We start from the raw sequence: 15,117 nt of genomic DNA on the forward strand, positions 1-15,117 counted from the left end.
TGTAATTCATCTGGGGCAAGAGCAAGAGGCCAGACAGCCAGACTAGCTGTATTTAGTTGAGAATGTGTGCGGTTCCAAGGTAGATATAATTCATTACACTTCAACCTGTTTAATTTCTGCAACTCCGAGCTGCCCATCTGTCTAATAAATGCTGCCAGCTACCATGAAAAATTGTAGCTGAGGTTACTAACCCATTCTGGGTTGTGTCAGGCTGACATATCCAATGAAATGCTCCCTCAATACTGTCCCACAACTCTCTGTACAAATAAAGAAGGCAACTAAAGATCTTAATTTGAAACTGAATAAAAAGCGGGATACATATCAAATTATTGAACCTGTGAGATCAGTTAGCAGCCAGGAAATAGTTCTCCCTTTGGAAATGGTGGAACAGATAGAATTATATGTCTTGGGGTTCTGAGCACTCTCTCTTGTCATTCTGACATTCCTTTGGACTGATAATATTTCTGATCTATCCTCCCGTGGATATTATTCACATTACATTTAAGTAATTTTCAGACTGGGCCAGAAAGCCATCAGCTTTCTCAGTTGTTTAATGTAAAGAGCTATTACCATTGAGATGTGGTGTGGGTAAGGCAAACACAGAGACCAATGAGCACTGAAAATCATGCATTGAACATGAACATCCACAGAAATATTATAGGAATGTGTGGAAATGCAGAATTGTCATCAAATCATTCCATAAAAAGCATTACACTGGTACAAGACAACATCTTAAATTAGAGGCAACCAGGCTTTCTGACCATAGACCTCAACATAAAGGCTCAGCAGGGGCACAACTTAATCTGAAATTAGAAACTACCCCAATGAAATTACAAGGAGTTTATATAGGATTTAGCTGGAAACAGACTTTAGAGACAGTTAATGCATTGATGCAGAGACAACAGATGCATTTTGGAGTAGATTGGGTTCATTTTCTCTGGTATTTAAAAAACTGATTTTATCCACTTTATGATAGGGTATTTGTTGTAAGGATGAATCCCATGGTGGGGGCATTTAAAATTAGAGAGCAAAGTCTCGGGGTAAGTGTTTAATTACTTTAGACAACGACGAGGAGAAATTCTTCTCCCAGACTTTGGAATCCTCTGCAATGGAGGATAGAGCCAAGCATGAGAAGGGCAGATTTTTGGGCTAGTTCAAGTTCAAATTCTTTGTTATCTGACTGTACATATGCAACCAAACGAAACAACATTCCTCCAGATCTCAGTTTACCCACACAACATATATCACACACAACACATAAACCAAAATATTATACTGTAAGTAAGTTAATAAAATGTACTTCAAAATGCAAGTAGTAAAGTGCATCATAGGTAAACGGTAAACCGTACACTAAACAGCTCACTGCCCTAGTAACAAGACCTCGGTGTAGTAGAGTATTCATTAGTCATAGACTGAGGGAAGAAGCTGCTACCCAATATGGCAGTCCTAGTCCTGCTGCTTCTGTACATCCTTCTTGATGGGGGAGGGTCAAAGAGAATGTGGGAAGGGTGGCAGGAATCCTCAACAATGCTTTGGGCCCGTTATCTACAACTCTGCTGTTAAACATAGAAACACAAAGAAACATAGAAAACCTACAGTGACACTATCTCTGATCAGCAGTGCCACACCTCCACCTCTTTTGCCTCCCTCCCTGTCCTTTTTGAAACATCTAAAGCCCAGCACACTTAAGTAGCCATTCCTGCGCCTGAGCCATCCAAGTCTCTGTAATGGCAACAACATCATAGCTCCAAGACCTGTCCCATGATCTAAGTTCTTAGAACGGGTGCAGAGGAGATTTAAAAGGACACTGGCTAGATTGGGGAGCATGCCTTACGAGAATAGGTTGAGAGAACTTGGCCTTTTCTTCTTGGAGCGATGGAGGATGAGAGGTGACTTGATATAAGTGTATAAGATGATGAGAGACATTGATCATGTGGATAGTCAGAGACTTTTTCCCAGGGCTGAAATGGCTAACATGAGAGGGCACAGTTTTAAGGTGCTTGGAAGTAGGTACAGAGGGGATGTCAATGGCAAGTTTTTTTTTCTACACAGAGTGCTGAGTGCATGGAATGGGCTGCCGGTTACAGTGCTGGATGCGGATACAATAGTCTTTTAAGAGGCTCCTGGATAGGTACATGGAGCTTAGAAAAAAAGAGGGCTATGGATAACCCTATGTAATTTCTAAAGTAAGTACATGTTTGGCACAGCATTGTGGGCCAAAGGGCCTATATTGTACTGTAGATGTTTCTATGTTTCTAACCAGTTCCACATTATTCCTTCTGCCATGAATTTAGATCAGTCTTCGATACCCACTATAAACACTTCGGAGTGATCTCACAAATGGAATTTAATTTGGGTAGAGTTTCTGCCTACTTAAGCTTCAAAGCCTTTGAGTTCCAATTCAATAATGTAATATTATCACCAGTGGTTCCTCACCTCTGAGACTTTTGGAGAACCTCAGCTGACTACATCTGCTCATAGTAATTGTCATACACAGATGGCTGAGTTGCTGCAGTGTTCCGGGGTCCACGCATTGGGACTGAACATTTTACAGAATTTAATCTTACTGCTGCTTCTTAAAAATAACCGTGAAGGATCAACTTTACCAACACACACCCCACCACAGATTCTCTCCCTTTGACCACCACTTTCAAGGCAGCACAGGGTAAAGCTGTTAGAGCAACTGCCTCATGGTTCCAATGATCCAGAATTTAGGTGCAATCTGTGAGGTGTTTGCATGCTATCATCTGGTTTCCTCCAGCTACTCCAGTTTCTTTCCATATCCCACAGACATGCAGGAAAGTAGTTGACTGATAGATTATGGGAGTTGACAGGACCACAACCTTGTCATGGTTTGGAGGCTGGTGTGCCTCAATGATCTCGAAAACTATGCTGGCTGGAGTCAGGACTTTATTCTTTGGTTCTTGGTAGGGTCACCTATGCCAAACAGGCCAAAGGGTCCAGGACAGACTAAGAGTGGTCCACCGGTCCTCCAGGTTCAGGGGTTCAGCTCAGTACTAACAACCCTGATTGGTCAAACAAAACTGTTACAAAAACAGTAATGAAAAATCCTTCTGCATCTGTGTGTAGCCAAGGACCAACAGAAAAGGAGGACCTTTTAGCAACATAACGGGCAGTAAGTAAGTGATGAGAATGTGGCAACAATAAAATGGAATTAATGTAGGATTTCTGAACATTGGTGCGTGATGGTAGGGTAGGATTTGGGGGGTTGTGCAAGGTTCTGTTTCTATAGTTCCCCTGTAACCTATTGACCTTACATTTCCATTAACTCTTCCCAGATTCTACACTCACCATTAAACTAGGGACAATTTACACTGGTTAATTAACCTATTAGCATATATTTGGGATGTGAAAGGAAAGCAGAGAATCCAGGAGAGCCAAATGGAGAAAGTCTAAGCTGAACACAGACTGCAGCTGAGGTCAGGATTGGACCTGATCATTGGAGCTTAGCCCTACCAGCTGCACCATGGAGCTTCCCTGAAGATAGAGCAGTGAAGGAGTCAGAAATCTACAGCAGCACATTGTTGTAAACATGTTCCTTATACTAGATGACAAAGAAATACATCAATATTGAACAATGGCTTCAAGGCCAATGTTTACAATCAATGAATGACAATGAAGCAGACGTGCAGAAATTCGACTGTTGGTGATTGAATGTCTTTTCATTACTCACTGGATTATACTGAAGTTCTCGACAAAATACTTGATTCTCAGGAATAAAGTGAAGTTGACAATTGCTGTTTTTCTCTTGGACTGATCCTTCCAACCATTTGGTGCTACCTTGTGCAGCTTGGTAAAAAGGTCAAGAAAGAAAAATTCGTTCTCTGCAACACAAACAGGATAAGGTCTCACAGATTAGAACCAAACAGACTGAGATATAATCAACAGTATTATCTGTAATTAGGAGGCTTTAGTAAAATTCAGATTGCAGATTCCCATTATAATCCTCAGATATGATCATTATTTAAATGCTTAAGGTATATGCAAAGCTAGAGTAAATTAAAAGCGGGAGAGGTTCATAATCATAGCAATCAAGGGAGATCAGGCAGACAGGCAATAGTAGATCATAAATCCAGTCTGTCCAATTTTTCTTCACAAGTGAAATGCTCCATTCCGCACAATATCCTGGCTAGCCTCCTCTGCATCTTCCCCATTGCAGTCACGTTCTTCCTATGCTCTGGTGGCCAGAAGTGCACACTCTACTCCAACTATGACCTATCACATTTTCTTCAATTATTTCTGTGTTGGATTGACCCCTTCAACATCATTTATTTCCTCTCATCAGAAAGATTCTTGATTTAAGTCTCATGTTGAATGGGGCACTCAATCAAAAACTACCATCTAGGCATTGTTGAAAGTGCTGCTTTTGGAAGAGGAGTTCTCCAAGGTCCTGATTTTGTTTCCATGATGTCAGCGAGGAGGTGAGGTGAGGAAATACTGATTAACACTAATGAAACTAGACCACCATCCAAAGTAAATCTTGAAAGAATTCACACATGACTAAAGCTGAAGAAAAAACAAATCATTCGCCTCAATATGCTTTGTTGGATCTTGCTACTCAAAATGGTTATAATGTTTAGATTTCTGTCACATCATTTCAAAGTTATTATATGAGATGCCTCAAAGTCTGATGTCAAGGTTCCACATGATAAATGTTTTGTACTGCCATGCGGGTGTTGTATAGACAAATCTTAATTCAGCAATGGAACCTCCGGATAATGAAGATACATACATCAGTGTTTCCTTTATTGTCAAAAAAGCTCAGCTTTCAACACTATCATCCCCTTGAAACTAATCACTAAGTTCCAAGGCCTAGGGCACAACACCTCCTTCTGCAACTGGGTCCTCAATTTTCTCAATTGCACGTTCCAGTCAGTATGGATTGGCAACAACATTTCTTGCAAAATCACTAACAGCACAGGTGTACCACAAGGCTGACTCTACAACTTATGGTCTCATTTTCACATACTCTACAACTCATGTTCTCAGCATTATTTACAAAATTTATTTATTTAAATTTATTTTCACAGTTTGTTTTCTTTTGTACATTGGTTGTCTGGTGTTTTTCATTGATTCAATTATATTCACTTTTCTACTGTGAATGCCTGCAAGAAAATGAAGCTTAAAGGACAGTAGTATATGGTGACATAAGCATACTTTAATAATAAATTTACTTTGAATTCCACAGAAATTAGGAAACTATCATTGAAAGGTCATGACATTTCAAGCACAGTTACACAGATACAGCAGATCAAGTTTCAATGATCTTCATGGCTGTTTTAAGTTTTTAAAAAAAGACATCTGAATATTCATTTTGTTCTTCTGTCAATCTGATTACACCAAAGGAACCAGGAAATGGTTTCTTTGTCTTTCCTCAAAGTATTTTTTAATTACTTATACTTAGTTGCTTGTGAGCTATGAACCAAAGAACCAAAGCATTTTTTGCGGTCTTATTTTCGGCAATATTAATAAAACTGTATCCGGATACCACTGTATTAAAAAAGCTTTTTTAAGAACAGTATTCTAAAACTTTTACCCAATCAATCTGATACATTGTAGAATTTACAATTGAATAGGAATCAAATAAATGGTATGGTAATGGACTGGACCTTCTGCCTCATCAAGTCTGACCAGAGTAGCATCATCAGTTGCGTTGCCTTGCTCTTTCCGCACTGCTTTTGAAAACATTGTAAGAAATTACTTCCACCACCTTTACAGGCAGTACAACCCTTATACTCCAGTGTCACTTCAATTATAATTTATGTACCAATAGAAGTTGTACCTGATTTAAAAATAGAATTACACAGGTCATGGGCCTTTGACCTGCAGTGTTGTGCCAAATTAATCATATTAGTAATTCAATGCCCAACTAACTCCTTCTACATAATGGACACAATGTCCATAGTCCTCCTTTCTGTCTACTTTGATGTGCCTCTCGAACAGCCTCTTTAAACTCCTCTTTTCTGCCTCCAGTGCCATAACAGGCATTGTATTCTAGGCACCCGCTATTCTGCAAAGCAACATGCCCCACACCTCTCCTTTTAACCTACCCCCCCTCACTTTAACTGCAGGCCCTCAAATGTTAGATATTGTGTGTTTGGTAGTGTCAGGGTTCCAGCAAACAAAAACCACATGTTTTTGTGATTTGTATTCACATCGTCAAGAGCCTACCTAACAATTAGAACACCAAAACAGGCCCTTTGGCCATTATGTATAACCTTGCTGACCCATCTGTACTAATTCCATTTCCTAGTACAGGTTGAGTACCACTTATCAAAAATTCCAAAATCAGAAAGCCTCCAAAATCTGAGTTTATTTTTTTTGCACTGACATGATGTCACAAATGTAAAATTCCACAAGAGGCCAGGAAGGTGATGTGCAGGCCTCTACACAGTTCTGAGAAGTGACCTCACATATGTAATGAGAAAAAGTTCATTAACAGGAAAACACTGCATGAAGTGAAAAATGAAGATCTCAAATGTGTATTGAAAGAATGGATTCATCGTCGTGAGAGAACATATTACACTTAATCCTATGCTGATCATGAAACAAGCAAACATTTATCACGACACACTGAAAATTGAAGGTAATTATTTCAGTTCAATATTATTTAAAATATTATAATAAAAGTACCCCCCTCCCAACGTAGCTGCTGTGGAACAGGCAGCTGTTTGAAATTGATGGTGGATAGGAAGCCTGTAACAATGTTGGAACTGGTAACAGATGCATTTGGGGGCAATCATTCAACCCCAGCAGTCTGTGAAGGACCCAGCTCCATCACGTCAGTCCATGAGCTTCACATCAGCTTACATAAGCTGTAGGTTAATGGAAATGGATTTAGTGTTTAGACTTGGGTCTCATCCTCAAGATATCTCATTATATAGATGCAAATATTCCAAACTCCAAAACACTTCTGTCCCCAAGCATTTCGTATTAGGCACGCTCAACCTATACTACCTGTAAACTTCTATGCCCAACAATTCAGGTGTTTGTCTGGATGCTTCTTAACCATTGGGAGAGTATCTCCCTTCAGCAGCTTCTCAGGCAGTGTGATTCAGATTCCAACTAACATCGAGAGCATGCTATTTGGATGCATCACAGTTTGGTATAGCAATTGCTCTGCACAAAACCCCAAAAGTTGTATAGTTGTGGACAGACACATCTCACTCCATCATGAAAACCAGCCTCCCCACCGTGGAGTACCCTGCTTTGAATCGGTTGACTGGACCAGAATCAGGGATTATATGGCCGTCAACAACTTAATCAAAACCTGCAAGGGCACGTAGGGTCTCTTTGAGAACATGCCGAGCTTTTGCAAACCAGAAGGACTGGACGAAGCTGGAAATTTACAGTCTGCTAAGGGCTAGATCTGTGGCAATCCAGAATCAAGCAAGAAGTCCCAGTACAACCTATGGAAGACCATCTTGAGAGTGAAAAGGCAATTGTATTTGAAATCAAATGCATTAACAGCTATGGCAGGGTTTTCAGGTCATTACTTCCTATAAGGTTAAACCGAATGGCATAAATACCAGTGATGCTTCATTCCCTGATGAGCTCAAAGCATTCTATGTATGGTTTGAAAGAGAGAATAACACAACACCTATGCATATCCTCCCAGCATCTGGCAACCCTGTGATCTCTGTCCTGGAGCCAATGTCAGAACATCCTTCAAGAGAGTGAACTCTCCCAAGGTAAGAGGTGCCAGTGGTGTACCTGGCTGGGTACTGAAAATCTATGTTGACTAACTTGCTGCAGTCAGAGGCTCCCACCTGCTTCAAAATGGCAGCAATCATGCTGGTACCAAGAAGAGAAGGAGGAGCTGTTTCAATAGTTATTATCTGGTAGCACTCTCATCTACCATAATGATGTGCTTTGTAAGGTCGGTTATGGCTAGAATTAATTCTTATCTGAACAAGGACATGGACCACTGCAATTTGCTTACTGCCATAAAAGGTCTACGTCGGACACAGTCTCACAGGCTTTTCGTTCTGCTTCGGAGCACAGAGACAGCAGCAAAAACGTACATCAAGAAGCTATTGATTGATTACACCCCAGTGTTCAACACCATCACCCCATCAGTACTAAACAACAGGCTCCAAAACCTGGCCCCTGCAACTGGATTCTTGACTTCCTCCTCGAGAGACCACAGTCAGTCCAAATTGGTGATAAAATCTCCTCCTTGCTGACAATCAACACAGGAACACCTCAAGGATGTCTGCTTAGCCCTCTACTCTACTCTCTCTACACTCAGCACAGTTCAAGTACCATTTATAAATTCAAAGACAACACCATAAATTCTTAGACAACACCACTGCTGTTGGTGACATGAGGAAAAATACTGGATTGAGATACATTGGCTGGTTGAGTGGTGTCAGAACAATAACCTCAAGGCAAAGCAAATTGTGTAGCCTTCAGGAAAGTGAAGCCAGGACAGCATGCATCAGTCCTCACTGAAGGGTCAGCAGTGGAAAAAGGGAAGATCAATAAGCTCCAAGAATCTGTCCTGGACTCAATACATTGAGGCCATCACAATGGAGGTGCACCAGTGGATCCATTTCATTAAGAGGCTGAGGAGTTTTGGTGTATCCCCAAAAACTTGAACTTTTTATATACTGCATGTACACTGGGTAGCAATCTGACTGGGTGCCGCACAGCATGGTATGGCCGCTTCAATGCACAGGAATGCAAGCCGCTGCAGAGACTCAGCAAGCTCCATCACAGGCACAACCGTCCCCACCACCGAGGGCATCTCCAAGAGGATCCTTGCCAAAGGGTACGTGCTTTCAACTTGTTACCACCATCAGGGTGGAGGTACAGGAGCCTGAAGATCCACACTCTGCAATTTAGTAGCTGTTTCTTCCCTTCCACCATCACATTTCTGAACAGACCATTAACACTACTTCATTATTCCTATGTATTTATTGTGAGATTTAGAGTAATTTATCATATAATAGTGATAATAAACCTGATTCTGATTCTGACTCTGTCTACACTTTGCTGTGTTAACCAGCGTAACCAAATATCCCTCCCTTTCCCTTCCACTGAGCAGAAAATACAAAAACTTAAAAACATGTGCCACCAGGCTCAAGGACAGCTTCTAATCCACTGTTGTAAAACTTTTGAATGGCCCTCTTGTAAGATAAAAATTAACTCTTAACCTCACAAACCACCTCACACCTTATAGCCTGCCTGTCCTGCACTTTCTTTGTAACAGCAGCTGTAACATGATATTCTGCATCCTGTTATTGCTTCTCCCTTGTACCACTCGGATGTACTGACATCTAAAAACGATCTAGTTTTTCACTGTATCTCAGTATATGTGACAATAATAAACCAATTACCAAGGACAAGAATTATACATTCTCCTCACCGTGTGCATGGTTACGTACTGAATTATCCACCCAGAAATTGGAGTTAAATTATAGCAAATTGTAACAGTTTAGTAAGGAAGGGAAACAAACAACTACTCCTGTGGGTATTAGATGGCAAATACTCAGGGCTCAGTATTAACCCTCAGTATTTTGCACATGAATACAATTCATTGACCCAATCAAGATGTAGATGAATATTGTCACGTATGGAACAAGACATTAGCCTGATTCACTTGTTGCAGAAAACAAGGAGACCAAATGTTGAACATCAGGGCAATGAAGGGTCAGAATACGAACAACCGGCATAGATGTGATACCTTCTACTAAACCTCATCCTGTATCAGCACTTTGCTCTGCACTATTAACACATTCACGTGTGTATGTATCTGTGTTTAGGTACAGATATGTATTCAACTCTTGTCTTTAAGTTTGTGCATATATGCACATGTTTATGCATTTTTATGTGACTGAGTGAGTGTGTGCATGTTTGAGTGTGTGTGTGTGTGTGTGTGTGTGTGTGTGTGTGTGTGTGTGTGTGTGTGTGTGTGTGTGTGTGTGTGTGTGTGTGTGTATGTGTGTGTGTGTGTGTGTGTGTGAATAAATGCTATGGAATGACTTTCATCACCTTCAGCAATGTTAGCCCAGTTCCAACAATTCCTAACTGACCCTACACTCCTAGTAGGATAAAATGATCGAAGGAAGTTTTTCAGCGTACCATCTGGAGAGGATGGTGGTCCATTTATGCAATTGTGCTTTCCCCAGTTATCCCCTATCACCCATGAAATTTAATTTTCTGACTGGAGTCATGCCAAAATTTAGAAAAAAACCTGCCAAGCTTTGGAATGCCATGAGAAACCTGGTGGAGGAAGGTCTCTGCCAAGATATTTTAATATGATCACGGGTAACAGCTGTTCACCAGGAAGAGTAAAGATGCTCAGATGTTCACTTAATTTATCCTCATGTTACTAGCTTGGTGGGGAGTTGGGGGAGGCAGGCTTTGTGATGGGCCCTCTTGCCTATTGCCCCACCTACTGCCACTTGTTGCACTGTCTATCCTGTGAGTTGGATTTTTAACATTACTTACTTTACAAATTAGATTGTGTTTGATCATACTACAAAAGTCCACAACTTCAGCTGCACATCATTGCAAAACAGATGTTTTATTTGAAGAAACAATTAAGAAAGAGTACACTACAACTCCCTTATGAATACATGAATACATTGTCAGAATCCAGCCCTTCTCTGTGATTAATCAGATATATATTTTGACATACTGTATAAATAAGTCAGAGCTCATAAGATTGAATGTATAATCTAGAACAGTACAGCTCTGGAACTGGCCCTTCAGCCCATGATGCTGTTCTGAACAATTTAAGCAAATGACACCCAATTCCGTTTACTTACACGTGATCCATACCCCTCCATTTCCTGAACGTTCCAGTTACTGCCTATCAAAGAGCCTCTTAAACACTTCTGTCATGCTTTCCTTCGCGACCATCACTGCCAACACATTGAAAGCACCCACCACTCTGTGCAGGTCCTCCTTCATACAACTCCTTCAAACATTCTCCCTTCTGATCTTAAATACATGCCTTCTAGTTTTAGGCACTCTGACTCTGGGAAAACAATACTGGCTGTCTACACTATCTATGAGAATGTGTGCCTGTGTGTGGCAGCATTATTATTAATATTGACAGCTTTCAGTTCCAGACCTCAATGTCTAGTCAATCCAAGAGTACCATCAATACATCATTTGACTATTAAAAAAATTGAATTGTAAGATCTTACAGTTTTCAAGGGCATTTAATCAATCAAATCTGTGATTAATTGAGCTCACTCCACACCTCTAATTTTGCAAATGCACTCCTTCACACAACATTAGTTTTAGATAGAAAGCTGCCACACCATCACCCAATTTCTGAGCAGTTTCCTTTATTCAGAAACTGTAGAGGTCAGGGACAATTTGGGGATGGAAGTTGATTGAAGGGATATTGGAGGGTGAGTTATACCCATTGGAATGCACTCAACTGTGATTTGGTAGGAATCCATTGGAACGCCTGAACCTAGACTGGGTCAGAGGATGGCTGATATGTTTTCCTGGACAGAGGATGTTTTCCACCAAATCTAAGCTTTCGACTTTTATTCTCTGCAAATGATTCGGCCTCCATACTGTGTTCAAATTTGACCCGTACCATATTCTGCTGTATATTCTCTCACAAAACCTTCCATCTGAACTCCAATGGAAGCAACAGAGATTTGGAAAATTGACGTACTGAGATTATTAAATCAAAAAATAAAGCAGCTGAATTGTTCAGTTAAACAACAGCAAGCTTCATAACCAACTAACCAAAAAAAGTAGGCAAAGAAACTTTTGAAAAAACTTACCTTTGAGATAAGCAAGGCCAAAATAGAAATGCTCCACAAGGTTGGTATAAGCGACAACCATGTCAAATACATCACTGCCTGTTGCCTTTACATCACATTTGACTTGCAAACATTGTCCATTTGGTATGATCACACTGAGCTCTCGCTGTGATAAATGCATCTTCCCTTTCTTGCTCTGCAAACAAGAAGCTTGGTTACTTGATTACACCAGCTCACCACAGCGACTCACAGTGTGGTCAACTGTGAACCACATTGCAGGAGATCTTTAATTTTGTTCAAAAATTACTGTTTCTTTATAAACCAATTGAGCAATTCAGATTCAAAGGAGACATAATATCCAGCTTTAAAGATTTTATTTTTATCTGGAGATACAACACAATAACAGGCCCTTCTGGACCATTGAGCCTGTGACACCCAGTTACACACGTGATTAAATTTGCCTACTAACCTTTACTCCTTTGGACTGTGGGAGGAAACAAGAGGACCCAAAGGAAACCCACGTGGTCACTGAGAGAACATACAGGCTGCTTACAGGCAGAGATGGGAATTGAACCCATCTCACTGGGACTGTAATAACGTTACACTAACCACTACGCTGCCATGCTACCCTAAACTTCATTCAGCAGTTGGGAAGAAAGCAGGTTCATATTGAAGACCTCATTGGCATGATTCTGGTTTTTAAATCCATTGTGTATAAGACAATAAGACCATGTAAAATGACATGGGAGGTAAATTATGCCTTACACTAAAATAAACCACAATCTAGTCAGTGGAATTAAAACCAAAGCTACAGGTTCAAATCATTATGTGTGGAGAGAAATACTTCTCCAGTTTCGCCATTAATTTTAAGCATGGTTGTCTTAAACATGCACAGAAAATATATCTTGGAGCAGGACTTGGCCATCTGGCCCCTGAAGTCTGTTGTGCCATTTCTACAGGATCACAATTGAGCTGCTGGCAATTTCAACTCTGTCTTCTCGTCTACTCCAGTGACCCTTTATCCTCTTAATTATCACAAACCCATCTACCTCTGCCTTATTAAATTATAAACTCTGTTTCCACTGCTCATTGAGATAAGGTGTTCCTTAGACTCAACACACTATGAGAGAAAGAAAAAAAAAACCTCTTCATTCTTAAATGCAGAACTCTTTAGTTTCAAACAGTGACTCCCTAGATTCTAGATTCTCCTACAAGGGGAAACATTCTCTTCACGTCCACCCTGTAAAAACCCCTGAGGACCTTATATATTCCAATCATTGCCTCATTTGCTTCTAAGCTCCAGTGGAAACAAGTCAAGTCTGGCCAACCTTTCCTTGTGAGACAATCTATCCTTTCTGATCTAGTAAACCTTCCCTGAATTGCTTTTAATGCATTAGCATTCTTTCTGAAACACACAACCAATGCTGTAGCCAATGATCCATATCTGGTCTCACCAATGTCCAACTGAAGCATAACCTCCCTCCGTATTTTATCTCTTAGCAATAAACAATAATATTATGTTGGTTTGCCTGATTACTTACGATACCTGCACACTAACCTTCTGGGGAAATATGTGTTCTTCATTGCAGTAATGCCTGTTTCTGAGAATAATCTACAGCAGTTATCACCTGTAACTCACTGAAGTTACCCTCAACATTAGGTGCTTAAATTATGGACTGGGAGATTAAACCCATGTATTCCATCTCATAAGTGAAACTGTCAGCTAATTGAAGCAATGGAATTGCAATCCAGAGGCAAAAAGAAAACATCGAACACCAACCAAAATTTTGGACCAACGTCAAGAATAGTCTCTCCATTTCCTGTGGAGAATCTTGCTCACATTTGGAAATCAGTCCATGATATTTTATATTTAATTTTTGAGCTTGTATCCCTCAAGTGACAATCTCTTTTAATTTCTTCAGGCATAATGAATACTGGAATCAACTTTCCCCAAATTTGTCTTCCTTTTGAGGAGGTGAAAACCACAGAAATATTTCAGCCAGTTAGCTGCTGTATAGTTACACTAGACTTTGTCTTTCTGGATCAAATTACCTTTGTCAAGTGTATTCATTTTATATGAGAAGGAAATATACAATCACATGCTGGGACAGACAAAAGGGAGCTTCAATTTAAAACTTCCCTACGTTGTATCTGACATGTTGGCTCTTGCCTGGAAGTTCACCCCAAACACACGTGTGCTTGGTAGCAGTAAACAAACAATATAGTCACATTATTCCACGCCATGCCTGAGACCAGGTGGGATTGTGAGTGGTGCACATGACGTGGAGGAAATTTATTTACTGTATTTACAGCACAGAATAGGCGCTTCCAGCCCTTTGAGCTACACTGCCCAATGACAACCCCCAACAACCCTAAATTAACCTTAAACTAATCATGGGACAATTTACAATGACCAATTAACTACCTGGTTCATCTTTGGACTGTGGGAGGAAACTGGAGGATCAGGAGAAAACCCCCATATTCCTTTCGGAGGACTCCTTTCAGAGGACATTGTGATTGAACTCTCAACAACCCGAGCTGTAACAGTGTCGCGCTAACCGCTACACTACCGTGGCAGTCCATTTAACATGGCTAAATACGCAGTTATCTCCCTTGTGCTGGAAGAAGAGTAGAGATGTGTATTATTTACATAGCAATAGATTGTTGTTGAACTGTAGTGCTTGGGTGTCCATGTACACCAGTCACAGGAAGCCAACATGCAGATGAACCAAGGAGCTAACAATGCAACTGATAAGTTGACAAGAGGTTTCAATTACAGGAGCAAGGATGTCAACAAGAACTTGCTGAGACCACATTAACCATATTACTGGCAATTTTATTGTCCCTAACTAAGAATATAACACTTGCCAAAGAGATAGCACAGTGAAGGTTCACCAGTCTGATTCCTGGGACAGCAGGACAATAGGATTAGGAGAGATTGGGTTGACTAGGCTTGTTTGTGTTTGTTGAATTGTAGAACAATAAGAATAAGAATAAGATAATTTCTTAATGGGGCTAAACAGGCTGGATGTGAAGAGGGTGTTTCTCCTAGCTGGGGTTATAGAAAGAAGGGTCATTGCCTCAGGATTTGGGATAAGACATTTAGGACTGAGACAAGGAGAAATATCTTCTCTAAAAAGATGGTGAAACTGTGGAATTCTCTACTACAAAAATGAGCAGAAGTCAATTCACTTATAGAAGAAGAAGTAAAATAAATTGAATGGTGGAACAGGTTTGAAGGGCTGAATGGCCCACCTCCTCTTCTCTACATTTCTATGAAATCCATTCTATTATTTTCAATGGAATGAGTTTCAAAGGCAGATTTCTGGAGTCTGACATGACATTTTAGCATGCTTAGTGT

At 40.4% G+C, this 15,117-nt stretch overlaps 1 protein-coding gene across 7 annotated transcripts in view; it reads right to left on the minus strand.

Annotated features, from left to right (window-relative positions):
* Nucleotides 1-15,117, minus strand: part of LOC132378980 (tyrosine-protein phosphatase non-receptor type 13-like) — a 411,889-nt gene that overhangs the window by 205,455 nt on the left and 191,317 nt on the right. For all 7 annotated transcript variants that reach the window (XR_009507250.1, XR_009507249.1, XR_009507251.1 and 4 more), the window contains exons 11-12: nucleotides 11,778-11,952; nucleotides 3,695-3,845 (exon numbers count right to left, since the gene is read on the minus strand). Coding sequence is in view for 4 of the 7 variants with exons in the window: in XM_059946390.1 (XP_059802373.1) it covers nucleotides 3,695-3,845; nucleotides 11,778-11,952 (326 nt within the window). In the remaining 3 variants the exon portion in view is untranslated. The remainder of the gene's footprint in view (nucleotides 1-3,694; nucleotides 3,846-11,777; nucleotides 11,953-15,117) is intronic.

Source organism: Hypanus sabinus, chromosome 21 (genome assembly GCF_030144855.1).
Source record: "Hypanus sabinus isolate sHypSab1 chromosome 21, sHypSab1.hap1, whole genome shotgun sequence".
NCBI classification, from domain to species: Eukaryota; Metazoa; Chordata; class Chondrichthyes; order Myliobatiformes; family Dasyatidae; genus Hypanus; species Hypanus sabinus.